Genomic DNA, 18,688 nt, shown 5'->3' with positions numbered 1-18,688 from the left:
GCACTTGGTGCCATGGTCTAGTCATGAGGTCTGTGGTGACAGGTTGGACTCGATGATCCTCGAGGTCTCTTCCAACCTTAGTTATACTGTGATACTGTGAAAAGCTGCTATCCTGGGAAAATTTGATCCTAGGGGAACTAAAAGTTAAAACTCTGGGGTTTGTTAGAGGTAAGATGCATTCTTTAGCAAAAATCTATGTTATTACTTTAAAAAGGAAGGAACATCCTCAACTAGCTTTGCAACAGGCCATTGGTTTGGTGATTACCCACAGTGAGACCCAGATAACCCTCACACACCTACAGATTCCTCACAGTGCAACAGTAATACATCAAGTACAAATAAATGTAAGGAGTAACTGGGGGGGGGGGAAAGGTACATGGCAGAACATTCAGTGATAAATGACTCTGAAGGCATTTTCTAAGGCTTTTGTGGGCTGGGAATCATTTCTAAACCAGGTGCTAAGTGCTGGGAATGACAGCTTGTTAGCACTTCAGGAGAGTCTGAATAAATTATAAGGTGATTAGGCAAAAGAGTTTCCCAAACACCAAGCAAGGTGGCCTGAAGCTGTATTTCAGGTTGGGGAGGCAAAGCATTAGGCCAAGGGGAAAGGGCATCCCATCAACGAGCAGCTGGGGCTCAGGCACTAACCATGTCCTCCCCTCCTTGCAAGACTTACACTGTTGTCAACCAGCTTTGTGAAGGGACTGTTAGTGGTCCAGCTACACCATTTTTTCTGCAGCTGTGGGATTGGAGCCAGGAAGTCGTGGAATGTGCGGGCACTCCATGTGCGTTGTCTGGGGCAGTGATTTTCCAGCTGCACATTCCCCTTCTCCACAGCATCTGCTCCTGCAGCCATGTGATTAGAAGTCAGCCAGTCAGACACAGAGGCTGGGCTTGTGACACTTCTTTTGAGGTTTTTGTCCTGAAAAGAGCAAATACAGATTGTTTCCAGCATCTTTCATCAAAAGGCTTTTAAAACACTTTAAAAAGACACTTGTTGGTGCAAGAGACTCATTTCTTTAGTGGTTCCCTTCTCAGGACACGACACAGGAAGGCAAATTCTTGTTGCTCTTCCAGCATGCTGCCTGAAGTTCACTGCATTCCCTGGACAAAAGGTTCACCTTGCTTCCCAGTTTATGTGTTAAACCTAATTCTTCTGCTCTGCTGGGCTCTTGGAAGGCTCCAGATGTGTCTGTCTGGGGAAATAAAACTTTAAAGTGGAGGGAGCCTGCTGAAGGAGAGCCAGAAGCAGGCAACAAGAGAATCAGAAGTCTCAAAAATGCACAGTTCAGGAGGGAAGACTGAAGTAAGTGGTGCTCTTTATCCTGTGTTAGGGAAGAATCAAGCATATAAAAAGAATTAAAAACAAAGAGAAAAGGCATAATCTGTTCTCATTATCTGTGGTTAACAGAACAAGAAGCACAAGACCCAGTCTGAAGCCAAGGAGATTTTAATTTCACAGAAGAAATGCATTCCAGGTGGGAATTGTGTGTTAGCAGTAGAACAAGACGTTCAGACAGGTACAAAACTGGCATCATCAGATGGTGAGACTATCTCTGTGTATAAGCAGAGTTGATCTGTCAGGGGAACGAACCACAAATGGCTTCTGAAGATCCCTTATTTATGTGTTCTGATCTTGCATTTTAAAATCACACTTTTTGTCCTTAATACTGATGTGGGTTTAGAGCCAGAAAAGTTAAAGACTGTCCTATGACTCTCCTTTCCTCCTTACTAATGCTTCACCTGCTATTTATATAAGCCTCCTATTCCACAACTCTATATGTATTTTTAATTTTCAGCTGTGTGAGTATGGTTGTCATGAAAAGAATGCAAAATCCACATTCCCAAAGTGGGACTGAAATAAATCCTGCAGTGTCCTGGATTTAAAAGTCTTGAGAAACCAGAAACTTGTCATTTGTTATTTCTGAGAAACTGAATCTCTCAAGTTTCTGCAAATCAAAGAAACTATTTAGTGAAAATGTCATGCTGGAAATGTATGGGCAGAGAGGCAAGAAATTAGCTGCTACAGCAGAAAAAAAAAGATCTCAGTAGGAAGCTGGGAGAGGCTCCAGGCTCTGGCTAAGTTTGTTTCAGTATTAAGCTCTTAGTCTCAGATTTGATTAAAGTAACAATCTTTATTTAGAAATATATAAGCTAGCTGCCTTGCCCTCAGAAGCCTCTTCAGGCTGTCTTAGAATTTATTACACTAATATTATTTTAAGTACCTCCAAACTGGTGTAAAAACTAACCGCTGGTTTTGAGCTAGACATACTGGAGGTAACTATGAGGATGAATAATGTGGGGTTCAGATTGTGGGAAAGAGGAAGGAAGACAAATTTCCCTCCTCTCTAGGAGCTGTATTTGTGTGTGACTGCCACCAGGTGAAGCTCTCTCCACTGGAAAGAGTGTCCACGGGGTGTTCAAAGGTGCCCACAGAAGGTAAAATGTTTGGGCAAAGGCAGGCACCAGGGCTGTTCTCTCTTCCTTTCCTCTCCCGGTTGGTCAGTGTGACTGACTGAAGGAAAAGCTCAGCATGCCTGACACTAGCTAGGAAAATCCTGAGCGCTCTGGCCTCCTGGCTAATTTCCTAATCAAGTGCAGGGAGGCAGAAAGATGTTGCTTTGTGAATTGTGACAGAGCTATTACACAGGCTGTCCTGAGGCATGTGAGTTTCTTGCACTGATTGTTTCTCTTCTTGTGGGGAAAAAAAAGGAGAGGGCACTGAAGAGGAGAGAACTGAGCTGGGAGAGGCTTTGGTACAGACTTGTAGTGGATGTGCTCCGTCAGGCACTACACTCAGAGCTGAAGAGGTGGCAGCCAGACCTGAGACTTCTGAACTAATCACCCTTTGGATTTAAGGCAGACTTCTGCACTTGCTTTTCTCCAAGATGAGAAGGTACTGGCTCGAGGGACCACAGACCACATCACTTGATAGCAGCTCAACTTGAGGGTTAGGAAAATGCCTGGCTCAGTCACTCCCTGTCTTACAAAGTGGAAGGATAAGGAGACATATATGACAAGTGGTGTCCAAGAAGGACATCCCATGGCTTGCTAAGATAACACAGTGCACTTTTACCTGTATCCTGTAGGTGGTAAAGCTCAGCCCACTGGCCCCGGGTCCAGCAGAAATAATGAACACTTCATCGCTCCCGGTCTCAGTTGTCACTGCAGATACGGAGGAGGGCACATCGGGGTCAGTGTCCTGAGGAGACCGTTCTGTGCTGCCTCCACAGGAAGGGACTGACAATAAAAGAAAATCAAAGACTGCTTGCAAGAGTCCAAAACATCTGTTCCAAACTCCTTCATGACAAACCCTCCTCCCTTTCTCCCCAGACAATCCAGAGCAGGCTTCAGCTCTCTATTGCACCAGCCAGAACAAAATCCAAGCCAACAGTTTGCGCTTCTGAAACTGCAGACTTTCAAAAAATAAAACAAAAGAGGAGAGGAGGAACACCCTTGGGTCTTCTTTCTAACAGAGACCGAAACTGAATCCCTTATACTAAAGAGAGAAGGTTGTGCCCACAGATCAGAAACTTGCAGACTTGCTCAACCCATTGTGTATTTGTGTTGACTCATCTCTGTTAATGTTGCTTTTTGCTTAAGCCCTAGTGATGTTGCTCCTGCAGGCAGCCCTACTGTCCAGGGACTGCCACAGGTGCATGCATGTGTTCTCCAGGCCTCACCAGCTATCTGATCCAGGCCAGGAGACCTGTGGCCACAAACTTTTTGATGACTTTTCCAAAGAAGGAAGTGGGAGATTGCCATGGGTTGGAGCACAGAATTAGCTCTTTAGCAAGATATCCCTTGTGAGACCTGTGTGTACTGGTGGATGGTTCAGTGGGAAACAAATGGTGTAGCACCACAGCAGAGCTCCCTGTTGGCCTTTGCCAACCAAAAAGGGCTCTGATATAATTCGTGTGTTTGGCTCAGAATTGCAGCAAGTTCAGCTGGGGGTCTCTGGTTCTCAAACACACTGTGAAGTCAATGTCATCTCAAGCAGTCTCAACCATAAAGCTGTTCAGAAAAAGTTAGCTCCAGGAGTCAGATTTGTGCAAGCCTGGTGCCAGCATCACAAACCCCATCCTCTCTAGACAAGACTAGGCACAGGGCACGTGAAACTCATCCACACTTGGCTCTTTTTAAATTGTTTGTAGCAGGGCAGGTGAAACTTGTCCACAATTTATGGATCTTTGTAAGTTGTTTGTAGCAGTCTGAACCCAAGGCATTTGCTCTGCTAACCCAGTGTCTCTGCAGAGCCATGCGCTGTAACAGCTTTCCTTGGCAGCGTCCTGGAGCTGTGCTTGCCTGTCCTCCTTGCCAGGGGAATTACCCTACCAGCATAGCGGGAGAGCAGCAAGGAACACTTCCCCCAACAAAGACTCTCAGCTGTGAAGTGGTTCTCCAGCTGTGCGGGGGTGAGACAATGAGGAGGACTGCAAGGAGGAAACGATCTGATTAACTGCCCGGGGTCGGTAGGGTGCCCTGACCTGCTGCGGCCGCTGCCCCAGGCTTACCCGCCTGCCCCCGGCTGACAGAGTGGTTGTTGTTTTCATTCTCCCGGCTTGGCACCACAAGCTGCAGCTCATTGATATCGACGGCAGAGTTCTGGATCCCGTTCTACAACTCAGAACATGCCCCAGTAAACATCGTCAGATAAACAGTGCAACAGCCAATATGAAAGAGAGAAACAGAAATCTCTCAAGCCATCAGCACTAACCTCCTGGTCACTGCGTGCGTTGGATGAGCTCCTTTTGGGGCACGTTCTCTGCCTGAAAAGGAGAGACAGCAACAACAAGAAGAAGCCCACGAGTGCATTAAAGACTCACAGAAGGGAAGGTCTCAGCTCTGCTTGTCCTGCAAGGGGAACCCAGCAAGTTTGGGCTCTTCTGCCTACAGGAGCATCCAAAATCCTTGGCAAAACTTAGGGTAATAAAGCCAGAGGAGAAAATCACACTCTTGGTGGAATAATGGAAAGTCAACTGGAGAAGGATCTGTCATCTTCTTCCCATCATCAGTGCACAATCAGGAACTGAGTTCAGACCTCTACCAAGTCCCACTAGGCTCCCCTTGCCAGCTGCTGTTTTGCATCACTAACTAAAGAGTGGAACCAAACCCCTGCCTTTGGTCTGGGCAGTGACAGCTTAGCCTCTTAGAATATTCCATAGCCAATTTTGTGTGCTGGCTCAGACTTAGCAAGCAGAGAGCATCAGATGCTGTTCATTTGTAAGAACATTTTATGAGAAGCCAGCAGTATGGCAAATGGTCCCTGGGCAAACATGCCTCTTGGCTGAAGGGAGGCAAAAGCCTGTTCTTAATCATTTTTGCACATTTTCACTAAAACTGAGATTCTGAACCAAATGGTGTTACTGAATTTTGGATGGAGAAGAAATCAAGATGTCACAAAGAAAGGCTGATGGTAATGAACATGATAGCAGAAGCAAGTGTGGTTTGACTTTGTGCACAGCAGATCTCCAGGGGACTGTGCAGACAACATGTGAGCATTAAGGCACTGACCAGGTGAGATGTGGCCCATGTTGATGTTTTCCCTACAACCTGTGCTCTTGGCAGATATTTTTCCTCCTCTTGTTGGAGGGGTGGTTTGCTTTAAAGCATTTAATCTCCTCTGTGCAAGTTTTTATTTGGTAGTGGTGTGTTGAAGCCAAGATTTCCATGTTTTCAGTCAGCATTTCTTTACTGTTTCTTTTTAAGAATGGGGGCTCAGAGGCCAGCTAAGGAGGCTGGCTGGGAGCCATCTAGGGCATGGTGGGTTTCACTCCTTCACCATATCATTGGATTGCTTAAAAAATGCTCCTTGACTGACAAGAGAATTGAGGGAGACAAAACCCCATGGCGTGCCCCAGTGCTATTGCTAGAGAATACACAGAAGATTACAGAAAAAGGGAGAGGGAGCTGGCACTTGAGAATTTAATCCAGAAGAGGTTAAGATGGGTGGCTCTTACTCCAGGAGCCATAATGGCATTGGCCAGAGCTTGGGCTTCTCAGGGCATAAGCAGGGAAGGCTGGCTCTTCCTTAGACTCAGAAAGGGGGAGCAGGGAAAGGCTTCCAAGTGGGACTGGTGTTGTCTTATCAAGCAAGAACAAACAAAGCAGGAAATACACACACCAGAAGCTCTATTGGGCACCAGAAGCATTTCAGCAGGAGTGACCTGACAAAACATGCTCCAAAATAACGAATCAGTGTGGTGGTCAAGGCATTCACATGGATGCTGGGAGAGCTATACACAGTTCCCTCTGTTCTCCACATTGCATTGATGTTTTAAAATCTCTTCCTCCCCTGCCACCTCTTTCCTGACAAAGCTCATGACAAAAATTTAACCAAACCTGATATATTCCTATGAAATACTCATTTCAAATAACTAACTGGTATGTTACAGGCAAATTTGTTAAAATATCCCCACCCAGGGATTAAAGAGCACAAAGGAAATGTTCTCCTCTAAGAAAAAAACAACTCCTTCCACACTTAGCATCAGGCATTTGCAGTCCCCACTTCTAGTCATCTATCTGGATGGTCTCACTTTTGGGGGTTGTTATTTCAACTTTGAATATGACTTAAAATGTTTGAGTTCTGAAGAACACAAATAAAAATGTGTTCTTCAGATTCTTGTCTCCAGCTGTCCCATTTACAAGGCATTCATATTCTCTGGGACAAAGCTGAAAAGAGGAAATAGGCATTTTGAAAGCCTCAGCAACTGGCAGCTGTGATAAAGTATGGAGAGACAGAGCAAGTTCTGCATTAAGACATTTAAATACCTCCCATCCATTTGGCTCCTGTTCTTGCCATTCTTTGTAACTGTTCCTCTCTACAATATTCAGCAGACACCAAAACTACCTTGAACCCCACGCTGCAGTTTGGTACACGAACCAAAGGGACAGTGAGGGGCACATGACAAGGATGTCTTCTGTGCAAGTGTGGTAGAACACAGGGGAATGAGAGAAGGAAGAAGCCTGCTCTTCCCAAAGTTTAAATAAGGATTAAAAAGTGATAACAGCATAAAATGCCCCCAGTTTTATTTTTTTCCTTCCCTTCTCATGCTTTGGGTATTGAGTGTCTGAATTTGACTTACTGTTAAAAAGCAACAATTTTGGTGAAAACTTGAGATTCCCTCTCTCCCCGCCTTGTATTCTGAGCTGCTCCTACACTGCCTAGAGCGATGTGCTCATTTGCAGGACTGGGGTATCTTACTCTTTCTTTAGCTCATTCCCAGCTGAACTACATCTGTGGCACACTGCAGTATCCTGCCACAAAGGAGACCAGTGGTTTAGATCAGAGAGCTCATGGATATAAAACAACCAAGGTGCTGGCTCCATAATTTTGCAATGTCCATCATTCAAAAGAAGTTGCAGCTGTTTTATTTTGATTTTAAAGGCACTTACAAACTTCTCAGGTAAACCAAAAAGACTTAAATATGTTGGGAATTTTGTGAAACTTGTCCTGTACTCCCCAGCAGGCAGCTCCAGCTCAGTCTAGCTGTCTGGGGTCTTTAAACTAGCCCAGTGTGTAGAGGAACAGAATTGGAGGATGTGGCTACAAGAGGCCCAGCATGAAGACGGTCTGGATTTAGCCCAGAAGCAATGATTTTCTAGGAGGGTATTATATGACAAAGGAGAAGTTTCACAGGTGATGGGCAGGCTTCAGGCAGTGACTGGCAGGGCAGCTTGCATGGAGAGATGGGCATGTAGTGGGGTTGTAAAATGCAGTTGCAATCCATGGGTTGCAACCATTGAGCAAAAGTCTGACTGCATTGGACAGAATTAAACTTAAATAAGGAGGACATGTCTGTTGTTCTTGGGGCTTGGGAAAGAAGATAAAAAATACCCCATTACTAGAGCCAGGCCCCATGGCCAAAAGTAATTAGAATTATTGGCCAACTAACAACTGAAGCTTTCATTCCCTCCCCAAACAGCAAACAAAAGCAGCAGTGTGGCAGAGACTTGGAGTTTCCCCAGAGAGCTTTGCCCTGGCTGAATGCAATGAGCCCAAGCAGACACTGCTGATGACTTGGTGCATGGAGTGGCAGTAGATTCCAAGCCCATACCAGGCCATTTCTATCCCTGGCAAGGCAGAGCCTGCTACTTTTAGCTGAGCAAGAGCAGCAGATAGAAATTGAAGGGGAAAAAACAAAACAAAACAAACAAACAACAAAAAAAACCCCACAGCTAAACCTGGTACCAGTGGAATGAGTAAAGGATGAGGAGAAAAGAAAGCGGAAGGCAAGCTCATAATGCTAAGAATTTGATGGTTACCATTAGTGTCCTTCACAATGGCAGGCTCCAGCCAGGATGAGTATTGCCATGCCTCTGACAGCTGGTACCATATCTAAGCATGCTGTGTTGTTAGAGCATCTTCTTCTCTGCCCTCAGACCACCCCTTGCCAGCCTGCTATTTTCTGCAGTGAGGACAGCCTGTGGTTCATATACACTGAACACCTGATTTCAAGCCTCTGTTTATGTCAAGAAGTGTAAAGTAGAGCTTGGTGGACTCAAACTAAAACTTTAGATTTGCTTAATGGCCTCTGCAGCCTTATTCTAAGCTGCATTAAAACCGCATGGCTGGGAAGCATAGGCAAGTTCCAACCAGTGTCAGTGCTTCTGGGGCCAGAGACCAATATCCTGGAAGCAGTTAGCCCAGTAAACGTGGAAAATAAGACTCTTCCAGTGTGATATAAGCAAGGTACTTGGCACAGGTCATGGCATTGCTTCCACATGTGTCAGATCTCACTTAAATGCTTGAAGTCTGAGAAGACATAAAATATTGTAATCTAAGCCTCCCTGGAATAGCATGCAGGGAACATAGGCAGCTAGGCTGGCACATGGCCTTTCCAGAGGCTGAAGGTTGAGGGATAGTCTCTCTTTATATATCATCAATAACTGACTGAGGCATGGCTTCCTTTAAAAAAAAAAGTCATAGAACAATGAAAAGGCATAAAGGTCATGTTAAAAGTGAGTCTAGTCCTGGTCCTGTGCTGTAAGACCCCTGGTAGAACGTGTTCACAGTGACCAGAACACTTCTGCAGGGGAGGGGGAAAATGTGCTTGGATTTTTTTTTCCCTGTTTGCCAGCAAGAGCAGAATATTACTTTATTTAGTAAACATCTGACAAGCAAAAAAAAAACAAACTGTGCATGTGAGCAGCACAGCCTGACTTTCCCAACAGGCCACACAGAGTAAACTTCAGCCAGCTGGTGTACTTTTTGGGTTGAGTATTACTCACAGATAGTAACAGTGAAATTAAATAGGGGTAATGGAGCAAGAACACTTGACTCAACACGTGCACCAGCCCAGACTGCTGCCATGGTGTAGGGAGCATGTTCCTGTCTCTTTTGAAGATTGGCAAGGCTATAAAAACAAAGTATTTGGTATCTGGAAGACATTTTCCACCAGACGTTTTCCTTTAGAGCCTGCAAACATTTGTGGTCTAAATTAGCATTCTGCAAGCACTTTAGAAAGGAAAAAGTTTAGTTAGATGTTACACATGCAAGTTTAACTCTTGAAACTAGGAAAAGCTCAGGCCTTGAAAGCAGGAATTTCCATATGCAGCAGTTTATATTTAAGCTTTGCCACCTTGCCCCCCCTTCTCTCATAACCAGTATGCTGGCCTATATTGTGTATTTATTCAGCAACAGCTAGAAATGCAGCTCCCAAAAGGAAAAGGAAAACAAAGTTCCTCTGTCAAACCAACCTCAATGACTAGGAGAGGCTGGGCAATCAAGAGGTGTTTTGGGGTTGAGGAGGCACGATAGATAAAGCAGGAGATGGAGGAGTAGTGAAGCGAGACCAGTTGCATGCAGCCACTGGGAAGGGAACGCTGTTACTAACAGCCAGTCAGCAGAGTGGAGCCCTGCAAAGGACAGTACTTATTTCAGTGTACCTGCTGTTTTCACTGAATTCAAACCATTTGAGAAATACTGTTTGTTTTGACAAAAACCTGGGGAGCTTGAGCTCTGCTTTGAATGTGTTGGGAAGAAAAAAAAGGTGTATAAATGAATCACTGTTTCTATAAAAATGTTTTCACTAGGGAGTTAGACAGAAAAATGCCAACATATACTGGAGGTAGAGAAGCATTGTCCTGACAGATAGAGAGGGAAAAGAAATATATAAAATAAAAGCAATAAACTGGAGAGAGATGCTTTTGTCACTGTCTGAGCTGAGCTGTTAAACCAGTCAGCAGCAGGACCTGGAAAACAGCAACTCAGCCTGACTGTCAATCAGCTCACTTGGTCACATCATTTTGGATGACATTTGAGGACAATCACAGGTACTGCAGCATGGCTCTCAGCTCTTCCCTAGCAGTCAAAGGGATGTGCAGATGGATGCTTAATGCATGAAGTGCAGCAGAATTAAAATGTCTGCAGTCTCTTGGATAAAACATAATGCTTTTGTTAGTATTTCCTTTTCTGCAGAGCATTAGTGAAGGTTAGAGTCAAACTGTGTCACTGCTGTGTAAGGATGCAGTGGCTGTCAGCTCAGTCTGCTTGGGAGACTGGGGGAAGAATGATCTTTCTGTTCTGAGTTTGTCTGCTTTGGCCACTTAGTATCCCAAAACCAGAGTTCAGAGGCACAGTTATCATGGAAACAAAATAATGCCCAAGAAAATTCTCACCCTTCAGATATTTCTCCAGCTCAGATATGCATCACCTTACCTGCAAGCTATGCAGAGGGCAGAGAGCAAAACAAAGCCAAAGAAGATGATCCCTGTTATAATTGCCAGCATCATCAGGTTTGCCTTTCTCTCCTGCCTCAGAGCATCTACAGTGCCAGGTTCAGTGATGTTCTTGTATTCAAAGAGCATTGCAAAGCCTCGGCCCCGGTCTGTGGTGGTGATCAGTTCCATGATAACTTCAACCATTTCCAGAGATGAACCAAAGACCATGGTCTTGTTTAAAGGTGAATTTGGTCCACAGAAGCGAGAGGAAAACGTGATGAGATCAGAAACATATAGTACATCATGGGGACAGATGTCCACTGCTGGCTGTGGGCTGGAGATTTCCATGGGCACTACTGTTGTCGGAAGAGTCCAGCTCTCTACTGTAACTTCACCTCTCTCCCTAGCAGCTAGGTGGGCAAGCAAGACTTTCCCTTTCAAATCTTCCTTTGTTTCCAGGCCGCTGGTATTTCGCATCCGCATTGTAGCACTACCAGCCACAGGGAATGGCAGTTCTTCTGGTTGAGTCTTGGTAATTGCTTTGGGTTCCTTCACCTGTTTTGACTGATTTTCTTCAGATGCTTGTTTGGCTTCGTCTTTTTTTGAGGCAGTTCCTGGAAATTCAACCAGGTGACTAGCAAGGTCCTTTGACTGATCTCCTGTGCTGCTCACATTCTGAGCCACCTTCGACACCCAGGTCTGGAGAGAAGGTTTGGTAGCATGGAGAGTGAAGTCCAGGTTTTCCCCAGGTGAAGGCATGTCCTTATTTCCTGTCTTAGTAGGGGCTGAAAAGCCATCCCAGGGGGTTGGAGTTTCACCAGAGCTCTCAAAAATGTCAAAGTCAAAAATTTCCAAGATCAGGTGGGTTCTCATGGGAATGAAAAATTGCCAGACGCAGTGTGTCCCTGGGTAGTAGTTGTTGGGAAACCCTGGTGATAAAATCAGGCCTCTTTCTGTTGATTCCACCACTGCACCACAGGAATAATACACCTGGGAAAGAAAGGAAATAAGCTTACACCTTGCCAGAGGTGCCATACAGGATGAAGTCTGTTTGACCTGTTGAAGGTCCTACTCTCTTCTTTCCCTCAGGGACTGGTATAAAATAGCCTCAAGAAAGGGAAATTTGTTAAGCAAATTTTCTACTTTCCCATTTGGAGCATTAGTCTAATATGTCTGACATGGAAAGCCACTCCTGGAGTGTATGGGAGGGTATACTGAATGGTCAAGCTCCACAGAAATATAGCCTGGATGAGTAATTAAACACAATTCTCACTCTCTAGCACAGATCACAGTAATATCCATTTCTATGCTTGGGTACCACATAACTTTTTGACAGCCCAAATGTGTTGTGTTAAACAGCTGATGGTGTGACAAAAGTCTTAGGAAGCTAAAGAAAAACTGTGTTACCACAGCATCTTGATCTCTGTGTTATTTTCCTGACAAAACCCCCATTTTTTTTTATATAAAGTAAAAAAGAGAAATCAAACCCTTGCATTGATGATTATCCATGATTCATCCACCCAACTCATCTTATGTTTCAAAGGCATTCAGCATTCTTGACTTCAGTAGGCAGTAAAATCTAGGTGGCTTTGATTGTGCAAGTTGTCTCTTCGAATGCAAAGCCTCTCAAAATAGTGCTAGCAGATACCATCTCTCACTAGTAAACTAGCAACCAACATGCATTTTACATAACACAGCCCCATGAGGAATTTGCTATTTCTTCTTTCTCCATAAACAGCCTTCAGACTCCAAAGAGGAAGGAAGTCCATAAATGGTGGCACTAACAACCACGCTGCTGCTTCGCTAAAGGTACAGAAGGCTGCTTCCATGCATCGTATTTACAACTACCTCTCCTAAAGGCACTCTCTGAGCCTTTTTCCAAGAATATTCCCTACATTTGGAGAGCTCAGAGATGTGTCTGTGCCTGGGGCAATTTGTTTTTTTAAAAGGAGGGAAAAAACCAATTTTGTTGTAGCCTAAGAAGTACTTAGGTTACAAGCCCTGCCTAGGAGCATGGGTTTACAGGCATTAATTGGAAGAGAAAGGGAATGCTTTGAGTTTGGTGGGGGTTTTTATTGGAAATTATTAGTTGTCTTGGTCTGTTATCTATTTAAACACAAAGAAAGCTTGGCAGTAGAACAAACAAAGCTTATGAAGTCCATATAAAGCCACAGAGATCAAAATACTCCAGATTTTAGGGTTTTTTCTTAGTCCCTTCTCTTGGCTCATATTGAAATGGAAAGGGAGGTGGTGGGGGGGAAGAAATGCCAAATGTTAAAAGCCTTTAAATACAAGTAAAACAAAGGCAGACCTGTTCTTCAAGGCATGAAGACTGCTTCCAGCAGGTGCTGAGTGATTTCTGGGTAGATGGCAGGATGGCAATGGAAAAGGACCGAAACAGCAACATGGGTGGAAATTGTATTCTGAACTTGAAATCCAATCCTTGACTTTTAAGTGTCATTTAAATCAAAGCTTATCATACAATCATAGAATCAATAAGGTTGGAAAAGACCTCAAAGATCATCAAGTCCAACCTGTCACCCAACACCTCATGACTACTAGACCATGGCTCCAAGTGCCACATCTAATCCCCTCTTGAACACCTCCAGGGATGGGGACTCCACCACCTCCCTGAGCAGCACATTCCAGTGGCAAATTACTCTCTCTTATGTTAATAACAGTGGAATGAACTACAGGCTCCTCACTTAAGGCACCTGGGCTGAACAGTGGCTTGAAATCTCAAGTGGAAAAGGAACCACAATCATGTGTCAAATATGTCTCATTCTGTCAAATGCCTTAGGAGTCCCACAGCATGTAATACCAAAAGAAATGAAGATAAAATTACTGATCTTTTCTGTGGGAGGCAAAATTTGGGGGTTTAGTCTGAATTAGCTAATTTGTGGTCAAAATGCAGAAGGGGAAAGAGCATAATGTCATGTCCAGTGAAGAAGTGACAGATCCTAACATTTACATCTATTTGATAATCCATAGCTGAATTACAGATATATTTATTGTCACTTGGATTTTACTGAAAGCTAGCTGGTTTGCAATGAATATGCTTGCCTGCCCTCAGAGAAGATTGCTCCTGCTGTTGGAAGAAAGAAAGAGGACTTTTCTGTGTCCTTTCTCATATTCCGTTCCTCTGCTCCAGAATATCGGTATAGATTTGCCTTGATCCCACCCTGGTCTTTACAGATCACTTTTAAATGAGGTATTTGCATAGGAAGACACAGCAACTGATGCCTGGCTTTTTAGCTGAAATACGTACCCAGATTTGGAGCCAGAATGTGGCCCAGAGCTGCTGAAGGATGGTACTCCTGGATGTGGGAGGATTACAGATTGGCCCAAACCTCCTTAAATTAGCAATGATTGAGGGCTGAGATTTTATTCTGGGGGATATGTGAACTGATCTAGTTGTCTTTTTTCAGACACTGAGAAGGCGCTTGGAGGCGTTCACAGCCCCACCTCTACTACAAGAAGCCTTTGTTAACACCCAAAAGCAGCATCCATCAGCTCACTGGATCTTGTGGGATTGATCACCGAAGTGCTGAATGGGTGAGTGCATGCCCCCATATATCCCCCACTCTCAGGAGGGGCTCTCTTTCCTGTCTTCTTTTCAACTTGAATCTGTCATCATTTCAAGAGAAATATCTTTTAGAGTCTGAACATCCAAAAAGTCTGATTCAAACACAAATGCCTCTTGTTCCCCTGCAAGATGTAGCTCTGGCCAGCTGCAATACCTAGCTGAACCCCAACAAGTACCCAGTGTGTATGACCGAGCAATGAGCATTTGCAGCCCAGAAGGCCAAAAGCATCCTAAGCTGCATCAAAAACAGCATGGACAGCAGGTTGAGAGAGGTGTTCCTGCCACTTTACTCTGCTGTGGTGAGACCTCACCTGGAGTACTGAATCCAGCTCTGGAGACCTCAACACAGGACAGACGTGGAGCTGATGGGGAGGGTCCAGAGGAGGGACACAAAAATGATCAGGGGCTGGAACACCTCTGCTACAAGGACAGGCTGTGGGAGCTGGGGTTGTTCAGCCTGGAGAAGGCTCCAGGGAGACTTACTAGCAGTCTTCCAGTACCTGAAGGGGACTACAAGAAAGCAGCAGAGGGACTATTTGCAAAGGCCTGCAGTGATAGGACAATGGGGCAATGGTTTGAAATTAAAGAAGATTTAGACTGGATGTTAGGAACAAGTTCTGCACCATGAGGTTGGTGCTGCAGTGGCGTAAGTTGCCCACAGAGGTAGTTGAGGCCCCAGCCCTGGAAATACTCAAGGTGAGGCTTGACAAGGCTCTGAGCAACCTGATCTAGTGGATGTCCCTGCTGACTGCAGGGGTGTTGAACCAGATGACCTTTGGAGGTCGCCTCCAACCCAAACCATTTCATGATTCTATGGTCCCCAAACCTGGGCCAGTGGGGACTTGTGCAACATGTGCATTCTACAAATATGGCTGAAAGATCACTTCCCCCCTGTGAAAGGGGGAACTGTTCATTTACTATGGCTTGGGAGATCAAAAAGATCCAAGAACTGCTCTGAAACCAGGGAAAGAAAAACCACAAGGAACAGGAAACGCAAGACAGATTTGGGGGGGTGGATTTCTGATTAATTTATAATCCACGATTGAATGACTGACAAAACTGTTCAGTCCATTTGAATCATCCATTATGAAGGCTGAGCTTTATCAATTAGACACAGATGTTCCCTTCTGCAACAAGTTAGAGACTCATGGCCTTTTGACAGAGGCACGCATAACTTTGTCACATTTCTTAATCTTCGCACATGATAAGTTATTGGGCTTTTAAAAACTACACTTGATCTATGCCCACACCAAATAGGTCAGTTATGAGAAGGGGGAACCAGACTAGCAGTCCTGTTCATCTTCTTTTCAGTACTCTCCACACTGGCTAGGAGTCCCAAATGTTTAAAACAGCTGTATTGAACTGAACCTTCAGCCTGCTGTGGTCAGACATGCCTGACCTGCCCCGTGAATTAGGAGGGCTGCAGGAAAGTAGTAACTCAAGTCTCAGCTGTTGCTTCTTGGCCACGAAACACAATAGTTGGGTATTTCAGAACATGTCAGGATGTTTCATTCCCCCTTTTCACACTACACAGCTCACTTAGAATCTTAAATCCAGGCCCATTACTAAAACATGCCCCATTGTCACGCACTTACCTCCTGCTGACATTTGGACTCTCTAGAAGTGAGTAGTGAATATTGGCTTAATATCTGCTTTGAGCTACTTAATTAAGATACACATATGTAAGGAGTTACAAGGTCTCTGTACCAGGAAACACAGGGCTAAGGAGTACAAAGAAGACCTTGTGCTAATCCCTTGTAGTTATTTCTGGCAGTGGTGTCCTCATGGTATGATGAATGCTGATGCCCTCTGATGTGTAGGCTTGAAGCAGTCCCATGTGTGATGCAGTTGTAAAGAGACTGAGAAGTTTTCTTAAAACACTAAGTTGTGCTGGGTCGGTACAGATGTGGCCACAAAGGACTGCAAGTTATTGTTCAGAAGTCTCACCACAGACACTAACATCTGCTTCCTGAGGAGCACCGTTTCTCACTGAAAGAGCAAAGCCACTACATGATTTCTTTAAGCTGCACAGTGCACACCAAAGAACTCTTGAGAAGCAAGTGCCACTGATAAAAAGACCCACACAAGAAAAGGAGGAAATAATATATCTTTTTGTCAGATGTGAGTTTATAATAAGGTCCAGCCAAGTGTATGCACAGGAAAGAGGAGTTGTCATCATCTGAGCAACATATCCCTCAGCTCTGCTCTCCACTCACACAACACCTTCATGTGAAGCCCTGGAGCCTCTACAATATTCCAGTAGGAACATCGTCAGGGAATTTAACACATTCTAAGGGAATCCCGCTCACTAAGAGAATCATTTAGTTAGCATCCTTTCTTTAATCATAATTACTGCCAAAGAAGACACCTGACTAGAGCTAGATCAGAGGCACGCACAGAAGCAAGCTCTTTGTTTTGCAGCCACTTACATCAAAGTCAGGAGACCCTCCTGGCTGCTTCCTCAGAAGGAAGCCAAGCTCAAAACCTGCTGGAGGGACTTTCAAAAAGCCATGAATGGCAAACTGCAGCAGCCTCTAGCTGGTCCTTGAGCACTCTTTAGAGATGGGTACCATCCTTTGTCTGAACCACTAGAAGCAGATAAGGCTCGGTTTCTCAAGCTCCTCTGTCCCACCTCCAAGATACAAATGCTTCTGGCATGAGGTGATGCTGGAAGCCCAGAGGGAATGTGGGGAGCATGCTGTGATATGTGGCTGGTAAATGGAGGTGACATGGCCATGTGGTTTAGCTTGTAAAGACATAAGCTCTGCTGAAGAGAAGTGGAAACAAAGTGATGCAAGGTCCTGTCTCAGCTCTTTTGTGCTCATAGTTTTTGCTGAAGCTGAAAAAGGTGAAGTGATGATAAATTATCTCCATTCATGTAATGCTAGGTACAAGGAGCTGCTGTTTGCACCATCCTGGAGCATGCTGTTTTGCTTGCATCCCAAAGACTGTTTATTTTTAGAGTGTAGTTATTTCAAAGAAAAGGCAGGAAGACATCCTGTCTTGATGTTTGTCATTCCTCTGTGAACACAATCTCAGACTTTCTGGCTTAGGACCTGTCCAATGGAACTTGTTTTCTTTTATAACACACTCACCCAAGAAAACAGCAAATTCTCTTGATGCATTCCAAGGATTATACTGAAAACCTCAGCAAAGGAAACTGGAGACACACAGCTGAGGCACTGCAGTTTTTAAGACATTCTCAGGGGCCAAGCCACACACTTCATAGAGATTCTCAGTTGCAGGCATGCAAGGAAATAATGTGCAAAGGTCATAACTCACTTTGCCCTCATTAATGCTTTATGCTCATCTCCCTGTCTGTGCCTTTCTCACATGTATTTCCAGTTTCAGGCAGACTTACAAATGTCACTTTCACTTGCTTTTAGAAATGACAGCAAAGGAATAATCCACCCTACTTCAAACTGTCTGAGCATTTAAGACATGCTGCATTTATTAGTCTTTTCAGGAACAGGCATACATGATCTCCTTACCCATGTTAAAGGGCTCTGCTCAAAGACTGTACTAGAAAGATTTAACACTAGTGACTGAAGGTGAGGGTAGAAGCTATTTGTTCAGATCTTAGGCCCTTAAAATAAATCACTCTGAAGTCAAAATACTTGGTTATGATTCTGTGCTTTTGACCAAAAAAAGATTTTTCAATGTTTGGTCTCCTCCTGTAAAATAGTTCCACTGCATACATCATTCTGCATAGAGCTTTTTGGCTTTTTTCAGAGCTGGAAAGGGAGACCCTCTCCCCACAAGGAATTTTTGCTTCACTTAAAAACCAAATTCCACTGCAGATGCCTGGGCCCAGAACAGGACTGCAGGCAGTAAATGGCACTTCTATAGTAGCCTTATCTTGTCAGCTTGCAGCTGGTTCAACAGCAGCCGCAGAGGTATGCAGTTAGTTTCTGGACAGAGATGGATGCAGTCTTAGAATCCAAGATTGTTCAGTCTAGATGACTAAATTTAGCCATCTGAGCTCACTGTAAGTATCAGTGGGGTGAAAATCCAGCAAGCTCTATTTAGGATCACTCACTCCTCCAAAATTAAAAACATCTTATGTGCACACATGCACGCACATGTGTGTTTCTTTCAAAGAGTTGGCAACACTTTGAGACTACCTCACCAGCTCCATCACATTTTATTCTGCCCCAGGGACCTCTTTAAAACTCTGGCTTCACCAGCATCTTTGCAATTGCTCAACACATGCAGGGTGAGGTATGGTATCTTGGTTACTTCCCTCTTCTCCCCTCCAAACATGGGAGATTCATTCAGAGTTAAAGTTCACTCAGGCTCACCAAGGCATTTGAACAGAACCAGCCTCCTGTGATGACATATGAAGTTGCCCAAACTATCAGCCAGAGAAGAAAGAAAGTGCTAAACTTAGGGTTTTCAAAAGAAAAGAAGAAAGGCAAAAAGGGAAAGTGGTCATTCCAC

The 18,688-nt window shown here is 44.4% G+C and overlaps 1 protein-coding gene across 3 annotated transcripts in view; it reads right to left on the bottom strand.

The window, feature by feature from the left end:
• LOC137450606 (uncharacterized) overlaps window positions 1-18,688 on the bottom strand; it is a 34,855-nt gene that overhangs the window by 3,060 nt on the left and 13,107 nt on the right. For 2 of the 3 annotated variants that reach the window (XM_068157340.1, XM_068157341.1), the window contains exons 2-6: window positions 10,661-11,652; window positions 4,718-4,769; window positions 4,515-4,617; window positions 3,077-3,240; window positions 677-922 (exon numbers count right to left, since the gene is read on the bottom strand). In XM_068157340.1, coding sequence (XP_068013441.1) covers window positions 677-922; window positions 3,077-3,240; window positions 4,515-4,617; window positions 4,718-4,769; window positions 10,661-11,652 — 1,557 coding nt within the window. The remainder of the gene's footprint in view (window positions 1-676; window positions 923-3,076; window positions 3,241-4,514; window positions 4,618-4,717; window positions 4,770-10,660; window positions 11,653-18,688) is intronic. The other variant, XM_068157342.1, reaches the window with a different exon arrangement.

This window comes from Melanerpes formicivorus, unplaced genomic scaffold (genome assembly GCF_026170545.1).
Source record: "Melanerpes formicivorus ecotype bairdi unplaced genomic scaffold, bMelFor1.0.p_v2 SCAF_36, whole genome shotgun sequence".
Classification (NCBI taxonomy): Eukaryota; Metazoa; Chordata; class Aves; order Piciformes; family Picidae; genus Melanerpes; species Melanerpes formicivorus.
The sequence above is the reverse complement of the archived record's forward strand: the minus strand, read 5'-3'. Positions and strand labels throughout refer to the sequence as shown.